This window comes from Anser anser (assembly GCF_964211835.1).
Source record: "Anser anser genome assembly, chromosome: 6".
NCBI lineage: Eukaryota > Metazoa > Chordata > Aves > Anseriformes > Anatidae > Anser > Anser anser.
In genome coordinates this window covers 21,903,384-21,919,393 of record NC_139726.1, presented here as the reverse complement: position 1 = coordinate 21,919,393, position 16,010 = coordinate 21,903,384, and the positions used below count along the sequence as shown (strand labels likewise).

The window sequence follows — 16,010 nt, the reverse complement described above, 5'->3', positions numbered from 1 at the left end:
CATTAAAAGGTACCATTTTAAGTTTCACTGAAAAATAACACTTTTTTTTTTTTAAATACCTTTTAAACCAATCGTAGTAACTATTCGATATTTTAAATAGTTCTTTAAGAGATTGGGCAACAGAATGAGACACCTGATCTAGCTTGGGTCCTGGGAGCAATCTCCCAGCATTAGAGCTGACCTACATGTATTTTGATTAGCTCGGTGAGAGCCCCAGCCTTGTCCAGCTATTCTGTTCTCTTTTGGAAATAATGCATGAGGCGTAGTAATTAACCTTACACAGGCCTTTCCCTTGCTGTGTATTAATCACATTTGTGTGGGGTACACACAGGATGTTGGTATAAGATTTCCCATTTCCAGGTTGGTTTGGTTGTTTTTCTGTTGTTGTTTGGTTGTGGGTTTTTGTTTGGTTGGTTGGTTGTTTTTACATGTGGGAGGACAACTCCTTCCTAATCTCCTTTTATCCATGCCATTGTACCTCTGTATGACAGGTACAAAAGACAATGGTCACTGAAGACAGTTACTGTTATGAGCTGACATCTCCCTAAATGTTACCACAGGCAAAAAGAGCTTCAACAAAAGCAAAGTAAATAGGCTGCTTCTTGGCTGAGCTTGGAGAGAGACCTGCCAAGAAGACAAGGAGCTTTCAGAATTGTAAACTGTGCAAATGAGAAATAAATGAATTATAAGCCTAGTGTTCTCCTCAAGCTGTCCTCCTCCCCCTTGGTTGCGGTCCAGCAGCTTTTTAGAGATTTGTTTTCAGGCCAATAAAAGTTCTCTTCTTCCTACCTCAACCTAGAGCCATGTTTGGGCTAGCAGTAATCCCCTCATACAGGATGTTTTTTGTGTCCCTGCAGCCTGTATGTTCAACAGGCTTGAGAAAAGGAAGCAGCACTCCTAGTAGTCTGGAAAACAGCAGGAACATGTGAGATCTGGCAGATTTCCTGATAGAGCCCAGAACCTGGGTGCTTGATATCCTGAGCCTGTTTTAAAAGAGAGCAAGGCAGATGGAAGAAGACAGTTTTCAGCTTCTCTCATCTATCGGACCAATCAATAAGGAGTTTCAGAAGTTCACGTCTTTTCAAAATCCAGCTTCTACAGCCAATTGTCTTTTATGTGTTAAGCCCTAAAGAGAGAAATTTTTTTCATTCTGAAGCTCTTACCATGTTGACATATAACTTCATCCCCTACAAGGTCTCTGAAAATACAGCACCTGGCAGGTATATCCAGCAACAGTTCACATGGCCTGAGTCCCCATCATCCAGATTTGAGATTTGTTTGGAGCACTTCATGCTACTTTTTGGCCCACGGGTGAAGGACTTCCTGCTCCCGAAAGTTAGAGCTCAGAGGAGAAACTGTTCGGGTCTCAAACTTGAGTTGAATGAAGATGCAGTTACAATGCACACCTTGAGATCGCATCCAGCACCCCAGTAATGACAGTTGTTTATTACCATGCAAAACTGAAACAGTCCAAATCTGAATGGACGAAAGGAGCTTTTCATAGGACCTACACTTTTGTCCTGAAGAATCTTTTAAAATAAACAGCAAATCATGATTTTATTCTCAGAGGAAATGATGAAATAAAAATGCCTTAATAGACTACATGCATATGTAAACACATTTATGCTCCTTTGCAAGTATGATGCATGGGAGTACTCTCTGAGTTACAGCACCAAAGCAAAGCCCATTACATTTTTAACACCCCCCCCAAAAGCTATAGCAATCTCACTTGACCCAAGTCTAGCCATAAAGAATATATTTCTTTCCTTCAGAGTATTTCCCATTGCCCCTGTTTCCATTACCTGATTCTTTATTATTCTGTATTTCAATTACTTTTGTTGTGGACTCCAGTTTGAAACTGTTGTTTTGCTCATTTTCTCTTTCAGCTTGTTGGGACACCTACCTTCCTATGGCCACACCCTGCAGGACTTCGTGACCTTGCAATGATGGGTAAGTGCCATGAAACTGCCCCTGCCCATCCATTTATCTTTCAGCACAACATTAAAATCCTGGGCTTTAGAATGTTTTGCTCATCTGAACAATATTCAGCCCTGAGTGTCCTTATAGTTGATTGTGTGAAAGATGCTGTGCAACAGTTCTAGGAATTTTCCCATGCATTACTTTTCTTTGAAATACCCTCAGAAGAGGAGGATATTGGCTGTGTGTGTCATGGGGCTTCAGAAACCTTTGTTTTTCATCTCAGTCCACTGACCAAAGAAAGATGAGTCATTTTATTATGTCTGCTGTCTCCCATTGGTTTGTTTAGGTTTGCACCTACCTCTTCCGGAACAGAAGAAAAGATTAATCACACAGACATGCTGGTACACAGATGATAGAATGAGAAAGTGAAACACTGTTCTGAGTTTGTCATGTTTTGTTACCTGAAGAGCTGTGTGCTAGGACTGGTTCCTTGCTCAGAAGGTTGTCAGCCCAGGCAAGGAGAAGAGGGTTCCAAATAGCACAGGACTTCACAGCTTTAGCTGACAGCATTTAAAATGCTAATTTCTGAAGAGTAAATTCAGTTAGGGAAAGAACAAAGGAAATTTAGTAATTGACATCAGACGAAGAGCTGATAGAAAGACTGAGTGTTATGTTGCTTCCTTATGCAGTCAACCATTTAGTGTAAGAGAATAATATTATTTGAAGTACATTTCTGCATTATTTTCAATAAGAATATTAGAATTGCAACAGGGCCTTTTCATTTCTTTTGGGCATGGGATCAAGATGAAAAGCAAAAGGTTCCAGGAGTGCCAACACCATTATTCCGTAGGAATAATTCAAAATTATGACAGCTACTCCATTATGAGCATCTTTTCATGATTATGTTCATTAAGTAAATGTATGAACCAGACACTGCTGAGAAAAGGCAATATTTGATGCACAGTTGATCATCACTCTAAGGAGTACAGTACAATATGGAACTTAACTGGTTTTGTTTTTTAAATTAACCTGAAAAATCAAAATGTGCATCCATTTTTATTCTGTTATTCTGGTTATAACAGAAGAGTGTTGCAGTTAGAAAGTTGTAGACAGCAGAATGACAGTCAGTAACTCTTATTAGATAGATGGGTGTTTTGTGTATAAAATTGCTATGTCTTATAGCACTTCTTAACTCTGTGCTGAAGCTTTTAATCAATGCTACTCAGCCTCCGAAGCTGCACCATTCTCTCCCACACCCTCTCAGGCTTGCCTTGCCACTACTTTCTTAAAGTGCTCTCCTCCTACAGAGGATCTGGTCAGCAATAGCAGCAGCTGCGGGAACAGTGTGTTCAGCATGCCAGACTGAAATTCATGTTTCAGGAATGTCTCCTGGGGGGGTTGAGCAATTCAGTCAGATTTCTAGTTAAAAGCCTTTCACTGTAACACAATTACCCTGCAGTAGAGAGGAGGAATGGTCAGCACTTGTTTGCTACAAATGTGCCTTGCAAAACCACTATTATGAAATCCTTCCTCAGGTGAAAATCCCACTGACAACGGGATTTATCTGTGATAGAATTACAGGCTGCTCTACTGGTGACATAAGGAAAAAAACAGCAATCAGCAATGTTTTATGTATTTTCAACATCAGTTTGCCCAAAAATAACATTTTTTTTTCAGTCTGAAAAGTGGTAACTAACACTGTCCAGCAGGACCCAGGAAGGTGGTTGGGGCCATTTGGAAAAGCATATATGTTATTTTTTTCTGGTTCTGACTGATTCTTATTATCGTACAAAACACGGAAAGCCCTTGTAATGAATAGATCATCTGCCTTAGGCAGGTGGGGCATTCTCACTGACCAAGTTACTGATTTAACTGGCCTGTAGCCTTCCAATTTGCAATTTCCATCACATATTCTGCAATTCTGGCTTAGTCTGAGTCATGGCCAGAAACGAGAGGAAACCGCCACTGTCTGGCCAAACTGTCTCATCTTGCAATACAAGTACTGTGTATTTTTCTGCTTTGTGATTCCCACAGTCAAGTCCTAGCCTCCCAGCCCACCAGGGAATAAAAGCAAGGGTATCTAAATTTGGTCCTCTTTAGACCACCTTTCTGCCTTCTGGTAAGTGAAATGAAGGCTCACAAAGAACAAGTGCAGCAGAGAATTGAATCACACAAATAAATGCTAGTGAGAGTTGTATGAAACAGGGTAAGAAGAAAAGAGCAAGGGATGCTTTGGATGCTTTACAGATTATTTAATCATAGAGCCAGAGACTGTGACAGTAATTAAAGCTTAGCGGGGGCTTGGGGAGGAGATAGGGCTAGATCACAAACAGAGTTATTTAAGGCATTTCTTTCCAACTGAGCTGATATCTAAGCAGAGGGAAAAGAGAAGAAGGAAAATAGAATAGGTGAGTAGTGGTGAAAGCAAAAAAATGGAGGGAAAAAAACTGAGAGAGGTAGTGTGGTAGATGGAGGAAAGCTGCTTGGAAGTTGTCTCTCAGGAATTCCATGGATTCACTCAAAGAGCTCAGGACACAAAAGGTGGTTTCTTATGTCAGGATAACAAACAAGCATTTTAAAACTTTGTACATGTACTCATCAGCAAGCATTATGACAGTAAAACACCTAGGCTAATGCGCAGATCATCTGGTTGATTCCAGTAGAGTCAACCAGAAAAGATAATAAAGCAGAGAGCTTGACCAGTCAGATCTACACAACCTCTTTTGTTTTGCAAGAATTAGTATCTAATGTTTGATCTGACATGAACCTTCCTGGTCATGTAACTTGAGCAGTCCTACGGCAGCATGATTTTTCTGCTTTCTTGAGGAGTCCAGAACTGATATGCTTTCAAAAGTTCATCTTGTAAAGGATTAAAGAGATGCAGCAGTTAGGGTCTGAGAAGGGGCAATCTGTAGACTTGTCAGACAAGTCTGTAACCTGGTTATAGGACAAAAAGAGAATCTGATGTGATAGCAAGGTTGCTGGTCTGGACAGAATGAGAAGGCAGAACATCTGAAACAGAAGGAAAAGAAAATTAATTCTTGTAATGTTAAATTTGAGCTAGTGAACCAGATGATACTTAAAGGAACCATGTTCTTTTCTTCCAACCTACTACATAATAATAATGAATAGATGGGTTAAGTTAAATTAGGCTTTTGAAAGAAATGCCTTGTAGGTAAAATTAAAACGAGAGACTTCAACTCACAGTGCAAGCATGTGTAATCACTCAAAGATACATGTGAGACAGCAGTGAATTTAAGCGCACTGGAAAGAAGTGATTTCTGGAAATATCTACCTACCTTTGTATAGGGGAAGAACAAGAGAAACATAAAAAGCAGGTGAAAAAGACTAAGAAAACATGAAATACAGCCTCAAATAGCACTGGCAGAATGGTTGCTAGAAAAAAATCCGTACATTTTGTGCTGAAGCCTGGTCAAGTTACAGGCAAAAGAATTTGCTTCTTCTTGTTCCGATCCTCTTATAAGCACAAAATCAGATCTTCATGCATTCTTCAATGGAGCTCTCTAAAGAGATCCCCTGCTCTTATCATTATCATTCCAACAGAAACAGTCCGCAGAATCTTAGACTCTGGATAACCATTTAGGCCAAGAAGCTATAACATTAATAAAAACCTTTTGTGTCCTTCAAAATGAGTCATGTTCAAAAGGTAAGAGGGTTTTACTCACAGTGAATAGGCAGTGGTGATTCAGCAATTACATTTTCAACAGATTGTCAAACAAACTGCACTGAACTATAAGAATGCATCTGCACTGATCTTGTGGAAATATACAAGGGGAGTTGTTTTTACATGACTAGAAATGAACGCATTACTCAGAACCAGAAGTACAAAAGAGAGAATGAGCAGACAAGTTTCCCAGCAGACAAACCTAACAGATTTCTAAACCCTCTTGAAGTCTTCTTTGATTGCCATCCTGGAAGAACATTTTCATAAGCAGTTATCTGGATTTCTTTTAAACTAATGCATTCCCATCATTTAGCTCCAGGTCACTACTGAAGGCCTAAACCACACTGCTACCCAATTCTGTGCTTCCAGAAATACTTGAGAATATGTCAAATGTAAAAAATATTTGACACCGCAAAGTAGCACGTGATTAGTTGATCACAAATGGGTACTGGTCTGTCAGAAGTTTTGCATACAGAGATTTTTGGGAGATCCTTGAAGAAAAATAACATCTACATTTGTAGCACCTAGTGGAAGGGTATCTTTTAGATAGATAGATCGATTGATCTCTACTACAGCAATTCCAAGCGAGTATGGTCTCTCTGGAGTCCCATTAATTTTAAAAGGCCCATGTAGATAGTAATATCTATGTATGCAATATAGAAATTTATAAGTCTCTGTGTGAATATAGAGCATTTTTCTATCAAATTTAGGAAGATCTGAATAAGACTCAGCTGCCTGTGATGCAGTTCTCTTTGAGACTGGACCAGCCTTTGAGCCACATCCATCCCCTTCATATTCAAATGAAAAGGGTACATTTAAATCAGTTTAAGTTATAACCACCACTTTATAATTTGAAAATCAGTAACAATTTATGGTATTTATAAAGGAAGCAGTACTTTTTTCTTCTGAGATACAGGTAAAGTGAAATTTTCAAGAAAACATGATATAAATACATTCTAAAAAACTTTTCCAGTTATACAAAGAAAAATAATGTGGACCCATATGCAAATGGCACTAAGTCAAGTATTTTTAGAACCATCCAACTGAGGGGTTAGAGTTCGAAGACTTTAAAATTCAGATTTATTTCTAGCTGAACAAAATATGTAGTGTTGACTTCCTGCTGCTTAAAAGGCACTGAGCAGATTCCACCAAAACAAATGGAAAATGGCCCCTAAGCAGGATCGCATAAGGCAGACCAGCCATGCTCCTGCACTTTTGTGTCCATTCTGTTTTTCTTACAGTTCTGCAATCTGCAATGTTCTGTTTTCCAGCAAGATGGAATACACCATAATGTGTTTCTGTGTATGTGTACCCACGCAGAAGCCTATGTGAATGTACGTAAATATTTGCCTGCACACAGTTATTTACGATAAATATATATAATACACTTTGTTCTACATATTAGCATTCAGGCTCTGGCTGCCAGATCAGTACATTTTATGTGTATGTATTGCTTGGAAAATGACAAAAAAAAAAAACAGCTGGAATCTTTGGCAAGCCAAGTAGTACTGCTCACAATCAGTATGTAGAAGGTTAAATTTAGAGTCAGAATTTGTTTTTGACATATTTTAAAAATAACTGACATTTGTCCTGGGAATGTACAATATCGAGCATGCATTAGCAATCTTTCTACATCTGAGTGCTGTAGCAAAACAAAGAAAAGAAGAAAAGAAAAGAAAAGAAAAGAAAAGAAAAGAAAAGAAAAGAAAAGAAAAGAAAAGAAAAGAAAAGAAAAGAAAAGAAAAGAAAAGAAAAGAAAAGAAAAGAAAAGAAAAGAAAAGAAAAGAAAAGAAAAGAAAAGAAAAGAAAAGAGAAAAGAAAAGCTTTCAAGCAAAGAAAAAAAAAGCAAAAATGCAACATGACTGTGAGATATGTAAACAGGAGAATAAGCTGCAGGGCACAAGAAGTAATCCTTCTGCTCTTCTATACGTTGCTTAGGCCACAGCTGAAGCACCGTGTCTGATTTTGAGCACTGTTTTTCAGAAAGGTTTCAGTGTGAGAGGACTAGGGAGTCATAATAACAGTCTTCAGAGATATAAAGGCCGTTCTGAAGAGGAGAATAATAATGTGTTTTTCCTGTTTACTTTGCACAAGGCAAGAAATAATAAACCTGAACAAAGTTTAAAAGTAGTCATTATGGGGAAAAAATCTAATAGTACATATACTGAAAGACTGGAGTAGATTGTCTGGGGAGATTGTGGGTTGCCTGTAATCAAATTCATTTAGGAAGAAATAAGGTAAATCTCTATCAGGAATTATAAAAATAAAACTGATCCTACTACACAGAAGGAGGATAGGTTAGGTGACTTCTGGATTTTTTTTCCAGACCTACAATTCCATGATTCATTGAGAGGAGTCATGTCATGCCAAGACGTGAACCATCTGGTAAGTTGTGAAATTTCCTGAGTGTACAGCGTCTGAAAGGAGAGATTCTGTTCATATTCAATTTGTATTAGTTTCCTTTCAGCACAAGTTTTTGCACAGTTTAGGCATCTGTTTCTGATAATCTCTTTTTTGTTTAATCACTCACATACAAGGTTTTTCAAATGGATCTTTTGGATTTGCCTTGGAACAGCAATAGGCCGCTCTACTGAAATTTGCATCCTTTCAGATTGTTTTTATATAATATAGTAATATACATATTTAACAAGTAAATACTATTTTATTATGAAATAACTTAGTGCTTGAAAATTGGATCAAATATTGTGTTTATGGTTTAATGTCTTAATTACAGTTGCTTTATGTGGATTTTTGTACTGATTGTGCTACTACTTCATTTATTTACAGTGTGTGTCCAAACTGATGGCCACTAGTAGTTTCATGCTGTCAACATAGCCCATAGATATTTCCATTTTCCTTCCTTGTTCTTGTTTTCTAATCCTTTCTCCAGGCTTTTCCCTCACCTCCAGACTTACTAAGCTTGATCCACAAAGTGAACAACAGTGAAAAAATTCAAAAACAGTACTTGCTCCCCCCCAAGAATACAATTTTAAAGCAAACAATGATGATATAGAACTGTTGGAAGCGGAACATAATAGTAATAAAACTGACTTTTTCTTGACCTCAGATTTGCTTTTAAAGTTATGGAATATTTCCAGTTGTGTGGGTGTATAAAAGAAAGCAGGAACTCCAAGTACTAACTACACCAGGTTTAACTTCTCTTCCCACTCACAGAGCACCACTTACATATGAGCAGATCTAGGCTATCAAACTAACACACCAAACTGTTTTGATAGCCATGTGTTTTCTGTTGTTCTTTACAAGACGCATCAGTAACAAAAATATTTTCATTCTTAATAAATTATTGCCCAATTTCCTCATTAAATTAGTTAGTAATTAAGTCAGTCCAGGATTAGTTAAGAGTCAACATACCAGTAAAAAAAAACTGTACTATTAACTTCCAGTTTATCTGTGTGATGCAGTACATTTAGCTACAAAATCAGCAGAGAGAACGGGATTTCTGTCCCTCTAGAACTCTGGTGGTCTAAAACTTCAAGCTGAGCATCCAGGCTCATGTTAATTTGTGGTCCGACAATTAGAATGGACAAAAATAATAGACAAAAATGGACGAAAAATACTGGACAAACCGCATGGCTAAAAAGAACCAAAGGTACCATTATATGTATAATGTGCTATCATCTGCAGTAAACTGCAGATATAAATAAAATAAAAAAAGCATTAAGTCCAGCACATTCATCCAGGCTTTACAATTGCCCTGCATGGACTTGACTCCTTAAATAAGATTTAAGAAAGAGAAGAAGAATAGATCATATTCAATTTCTCTGTTTGTTTTTTTTGTTTGTTTTTAATATCCTGCTGCTGATCAACATTATATAAAGTTTGTAGAGATTCTCCATAAAAATAAGCAAGTGGTTTATTTATTGTGTGTAAGCAAGTAGGTATAAATCAATTTATCGCAAGTGTCTATGGCAATCTGTGTGAAATGTAAGTTCATAGAATAGTATTATATTCAGCTAAAAATTAAAATCCAAATTAGTTACAAAATCCTATCATTATAATGATTAAATCCATGGCTTACCTAAGCTTATATTTCAAATGAAATATTTCTGAATTTATTTAAAATGCTGTGACCAGACTACTTTACAGCACATGTTTAGTACAAAACCCCGCTACTATAGCAGCCTGTCATCCTTCAGCCAGCAGCTTTATCTTTCACTAGATTCTAAAATGCTTTTTTGCCTTCATTGTGGATGTACAGTTGAAGCAGCATATTTCCCAGCAAGGCTTTAAAGCATAAATGCAAACTCGAATTTTCAGAAGCTGAGCCAAATTTAACCTTATTTCCATATTTGGATACTTACCACTATAACTGAGATAAAGAAAGTTAAACAAATCACTGTCAGAAAAGTCTTGCTGTTTTTCTCAGCGACAAAAAGACATGAGGTGCTACAGTTCAACTATCTGTGCAATTTAGTCTGAATCATTTCTTCCTCCGCCCATGCCCTCCATGTGTATCCAACAGCCCTCCAGGATGGGCCATTTTTTTCGGGAATTATTGGAAGGGTATGTAGCGTTACCAGAATGCCACAAAGCCAGAACTAGGCTGGATAGTAGCCATTTACATTTGTGGTCCATGAGAGTCCCCATTTGTGGTTGAAGAGAAATACACAGTCACTCCATCTCCTTTTACGTTCTTGAAATCTGAACAACAAGTAAACAGAAATTTGCCGGAAGGAATAACCTTTGTCAGTAGTTTCAGAGGAAAATGCTAAAATAGCATGCAGGAATTAGCCTGTTTAGTGATTCTTCTGGAACAGAAATGTTACATTTGTCACTCTTCATCAAATCACTGCTTTGTCCAGTCTGTCATTCAGCCTCTGACAGTGGCAAGTACTAGGTTTTTCAGAGAAAATGCAAGGAAACCTTATATTGGACAATAACAAGGTACCTTATTATAGGTGTTTTTTCATTTATGGCCCAGTCGGCTAATTTATATTGCCATCTGCTTTTATCTAGTCCATGGTATTTGTGGCTGTTCTTATAGTTCTTTAAAAATTAATTATTCTTTTGTTCAGTCCTGCTAATCTGTTGGTTTTGCAGATACCTCATACTAGTGAATGTTTCAATTTATGTATACATTGCATCTAAAATATATTTCAGGAGTTTTAAACGTAGGGTTTTTTAATATCTGATGGTTCTCTGTTTCATCTCTGCTCTGCTCTTGGACTCTGAGAACTAGTAATTGAAAGTAACAAATCTGCTTTTTATATGTCTTCATTACCTGTTTGCTAATATTTGCAGGGCAATGCAGGCACAGACTTTTCAGCCCTTCTCATTTGGACATCCACACAATGTGCTTTGTGTTTGATCCCTTTTCTTACTTCACCCATTTTTTTGAGAGTAGTTGTTCAAAATTTAAATGTAATGTTTCAGAGGGAAAGAAAAATTGAAGTGTTTGTGCATGAGCAGCTTAGCTAAACAGATCTGCTGCGTAAGCCCAGTTAGCTGCACAGCATACAGGCAGTACTTAGGGTATGTTCACCAGCTGATGAGAACTTTCTGTCATGGGGTCTCTCAAATCTGTAGGTCCAGAATCTGGGCACTGGAGTCTGATGCCTTCAGAAAGCATTGATGTGCTGCCGATGGCTGAGGCATTGTTTGGATGGTGGTGAGCCATCTGTGTAGGTAAAGTGCAGTATCTTGTGGAAGCTTGATTTGGTCTGTTTAGCCATAATCTGAATTGTTGTTTCTGTTTAAGGTTTAGTTGCTGTACCATCACCATCTTCTCTCAGGCTAGCCAGAAAGGGCCAGTGCAGTCAGTGTAGGCAAGAGCTAGGAAGCATTTGAAGTAAGAACTGACTGCTGCACTCAGCCATGTCACAGTGCTTGAACACAGACTGAATGCTTTTATTGCACTGAAGACACAGGAAAGATTTACATCTTAGCTATACAAGTTAAAACACAGAAAGTCTGCACGCATTGTGTTTCATTAGGGAGATCAATTTTTGTCTGGCAAGTAACTGGAAGTACATAAGATTACAAAGATAGACACTATAAAAATGTGATGACTAAAGTGATTTTGTGAAAGATCATACCATATTTTATCTCTACTGTTGCTAGAGTGGGTATCCCTGTGTTACAATGGGTGTGGCAAGGCTAAATGTTTTGTAGGGTGTAAATTGCATATTCCCAGAAGCTTCTGAGCAAAAGGAATGTGTCCACATGCTTTTTTTTTTAGGCACCTTACCTTCTGAATATTCAGAGTACTCATCATGGGTCTTGCTTAGACTAGTATAAAGTATGTGGAGCTTTCTTGTTGGGTTAGCAAAGCTTACTATAAGGAGCAAAAAGGCAGATGGATATGAAGCTGGCTGCATGCCACAGAAACCAATATGCCTTAACTGTGTTGACCCAATGGGCTGCCTAGGCCTGAACAGCTCTTACTGAAGTTCATTTGAACTGACAGACTTAATGGTTTTAAACGTAAGTGAATAGATCTAACATGCAACATATTGACTTGTATAGTAATTATCTACTACAGGCCCAATTCACCAGATCAAAAGACAAAATCAAGACTCTTTTCATATATATCATGATATATCAATATTCTGATGGTTGCAACACTTCTTGCTCAACTGCAAGTTTCAAATTCATTTCTATACAGAGGAATTCTTACCACTTGACCAAGTAACAAATACAGTAAGGCTGAGAAACTTTTCATTAAAATGAACCCTCAGAAAAGATACTATAGCCTTTGGGGAGGTGATGCTAACTGCTTTTATGCCTTTCTTCTACCAAATGAAATATTGACGAAAAAGGTTGATGCCTGTTTGGCACGGGCTGCAGTCTAAGAATGACAGCCCTTTGATGGCAACAGGGGATTTGCACAGAGAATTCACAAGTTTTTTCTTTACCTTCTGGATAACTCTTCATCAACACACCTGCATCTTAATGAGAGACTGATAATCTCAAACTTAGTAAAAAACAGCCTAAATACATATATTCATTTTTAAATTAAATGAAAATGATCTTGTCAAAATAATACAGTGGTCTCAAGAGTCTTAAAAGGACCTGAAAAGATTTACAACAGGCAAGCCTTGTAACAAAAAGAGAATCCCTTCAACACAGTAATGTACTTCTTATGCTTAAGTAATAAGAATAGAGTGACGACTGAGAGCCAATAAAAAATGATTTTATGCATCTTGTAGGCAGCTTGAAATAACTGCATGTCAAGACTTGTCACACCGCTGCGAACATACATGCTATTTGTGTGCAAGTTACAGCCTGTTATTTCTAGACCATTATTAGGTGTAGAATAGTTTTACTTCTCTGACCAGTCAGATATAGCTGAAGACTCTGAAGGAAATATAAACTACTTCTAGTTACGTGTGCTGAATTCAAATGTCTAAAAAATCAAAACATGGTGTATTTCCAAGAACAAATAGTTTCCAAGAAAAAAATTACAAATTTCTGGGTAAAAAGCTCTTTTAACTACAGGTAGTGCTTATATCTAAGGAGCACTTTAAACCATGAAGATGACCTAAAAAAATTGATAGGACTTGGCACAGATGTCTGCTTTATAATTAATTAATTTCTTTTGGGGAAGTATTTTTCATCCTGAAAACAAATCCATATTACAAAAAGCAGATTATAATAACCGTTATGAGTTAAAACTAAGAACAAAACTGACTGTTTTAATTGTCTTTCATTTATCTCATCTAGTTTAATGTCTTATATACTAGTAAAATACACTAATTTAATCCCCTGCTAGATAATTAATTTAACAACAACCAGCTCTTGAATAATCTTTTGATGAAAAGCTAAAACTGACTCACTGCCAGTAATGACAGATTCCCATATGCAGAGAAAGAATTCGTATGTATCTGTGTCGATCACCTTGTATTAGTCAATTTGGTAACTGGGCAATTGATGTCAGTTTTCAGGGGATCATTCCCTGAGATGGTAATGCTGTTGCTTAAATATATATATACATACACACTCATAAGTTGTTTGAAGTTGTTTGTTCTGGGTAAATTCCTGTAAAAGGTCAAATTTAAAGACTATATGACCTTTGATTCAGAACAAAATTATGGTTCACAGAATCACTGGGGTTGGAACTGGATATTGTCTAGTCCAGCCCCCTGCTTAAAGCAGGTTCTAGATGACTCATACCATAACACCCCTTGCTGATTCACACTTCTATTCATTTTCTTTCTTTTTTTTTTTTTTTCCCCACCCATTACAACATAGGTCTTAATTCACCTTTTCATGATATTTCCGAACAGCAGTGATAGGTGCCTCGGAAAACTTTTACAAAGCAGGTAAATGGTTTCTTTGGATTATATCACCTATTAAAAAACAAACAAACAAACAAAAAAAAAGGTAATCGTTTTCATTATTTTGTGATGCCCATGATATAAGATCAAATTGGAATCAACTTTGCTATGACATTATTTGTGCCCTTCAGCCTCTTCCGTCTACACAATTTGTTTCTTTTTTATTCTTTAATTTTGCTCTGTAGTCCTTGTATAGAAGCCATGTTGTTTCAAGACCAGGATCTATAAATAGCTTAGTGCACTGAAGATGCACATGCTAAACAGCAACACTTCTGGGATAAATGTTCCACTCTGAGTAATGCAACAATAGTGGTTCTTCTCAGATGCCTATAATATAATTACACATACTATATATTTGTGTTATTCTTTATAATATTACAAGTAAATACCAGTAAACAGACTAAGATTCCAATTTTCTAACCTCAGATAATAAGTACTGCTTCCTGTTTCTCTGTTGTTTTTCTTGAGGTTCCTTCCTCAGAGCTCAACACAGTGATGATCGGATACTTCCTGCTGTACCAGTATGGAAGTAGGGAAGGTAGTTTTCATTTGTTCTGCTGCCTGGAGTGATTTTTTTCAATCGTATGGCCATTTCCTTTTAGTGTATTAGAATTCTTTAACTTGAGCCAGATTAAAAGTGAACTGTCTATATAGCAAAGAATACTGAAGCAGAAGGGGTGGGAGGAACACCAGAAAATAGGGAGCATGGAGGAGGAGCAGAGAAATATCAAAAAGGGTTGTGGAGCACATCGTAGAAGAGGGCGAGAGATCATCAAATAGTCCTCCACAAATCTACTGTATTAACCAATTTCTAGGTTAGAGGGTTAAGTGGTATTTCTAGTTCTATTTTGTTACTCAAAGAAACTTCCTATCTCATTAGCTTCCTTTAACTATAGTATAAAAACATCATAGCAAGTGTTCAGTTGTGTTTGTTTTTAGAGGAATTGAAGAATGACTGTGAGATATACACGTGACTAGATCCTAATAATGCAAACAGCAATACAGCAATACTTCTCTAAATATATGAAAAACTTTTATGGAAGCATCTAAACCACTAGACTTTGTATCTAGTGTTCTTTGGAAAGAAGGATGAACTGGCTTGGCTTTGCCAGTCTGTTAGACATATTTAAAAGAAAGTCAAGAAAAGGAAAGAGTCCGAACAGACGTCATGAAAACTAAGAAGATAAGAAATGTTGAAGTTCTGAAAAGAACCCTTTCACCGAGTGTGCTAATAAAGACGGTCCATCTCTTCATTACCATGCTACTCATCCACCTCTGTTACACTGCACAAAAGGGAAAAAAGCGGTCTTTATAGTTGTACATGATTATATTTTCCTTTTGTATTGAGTTCAAAGTCTTTTCTAAAAAAGCAAGAGTAGATTGCTCACAATGTAATGGGCCATTCCCAGGAAATGAAAAAATGGCCTTAACGTTTTATATTAATACAATAGGTTATGTATAAAACAGGTTTTAAAAAGTTAATGCATATTAGCTTAGAACAGCCATATTTTAACACCATGCGACTGAAAGTTCCAGTAGAGCAGATGAATGGAACTACAGAAGAAAAAAACCAGCTATGACAAAGGGATAAAGGTTTAACTAAAAGGACTCAAATCTATATTTCAGGTGCCTCTTTACCTTCCATCAGGAAACGAGTTATTAGGAGTAATGAAATCAGAGATAGAAAATACAAAAACTTTTTAGATCCTTCTGTGCAAGGCGGCGACACTGGCCTTTACTTCACTTTATAATGATTCCTTTGAGTTGTGGTTCTGAAAAAGCTGTGAAACATCTTCCTGTTATTTCTTTTTCATCTTTCCAAACACTAGCCAGGAATAACCCCATCCTATTCTTTTCTTGGGTTTTTGAAACACATATTGACTGTAATGACTATAAATTATCTGGCTAAAGTGCCAGATTTATAAAAGTGTTAGAGCTCCTCTACGCTGCTACCAGGTGCCTCTGAGAAGGTGCAAGGCACGAGGCAGAATTTTACTTTTTCCATGCCTGCTTCTAGTTTAGACCACTGAAAATATTTAACTTCTGAGAATTTTGTAAGTTAGATGGATTTTAAGACAATCTCATGACATCATACTCTGCCTGATGGG

At 37.1% G+C, this 16,010-nt stretch overlaps 1 protein-coding gene and 1 long non-coding RNA gene across 9 annotated transcripts in view; one reads left to right on the top strand and one right to left on the bottom strand.

Annotated features, from left to right (window-relative positions):
- Nucleotides 1-16,010, top strand: part of LOC310901911 (uncharacterized protein) — a 65,165-nt gene that overhangs the window by 12,537 nt on the left and 36,618 nt on the right. For 4 of the 5 annotated variants that reach the window (XM_083842527.1, XM_083842525.1, XM_083842524.1 and 1 more), the window contains exons 2-3: nucleotides 1,887-1,950; nucleotides 7,932-7,990. In XM_083842527.1, the coding sequence (XP_083698653.1) occupies nucleotides 1,887-1,950; nucleotides 7,932-7,990 (123 nt within the window). Of the gene's footprint in view, nucleotides 1-1,886; nucleotides 1,951-7,931; nucleotides 7,991-14,370; nucleotides 14,441-16,010 lie in introns of all 5 variants that reach the window. The other variant, XM_083842523.1, reaches the window with a different exon arrangement.
- Nucleotides 1-16,010, bottom strand: part of LOC310901918 — a 41,922-nt gene that overhangs the window by 9,126 nt on the left and 16,786 nt on the right. Inside the window, exon 1 of one of the 4 annotated variants that reach the window (XR_014586309.1) lies at nucleotides 9,928-13,810. The exons of the other annotated variants lie outside the window; for them this stretch is intronic. This is a non-coding gene — a long non-coding RNA (uncharacterized lncRNA). Of the gene's footprint in view, nucleotides 1-9,927; nucleotides 13,811-16,010 lie in introns of those variants that run through there. 4 annotated transcript variants of the gene reach the window in all.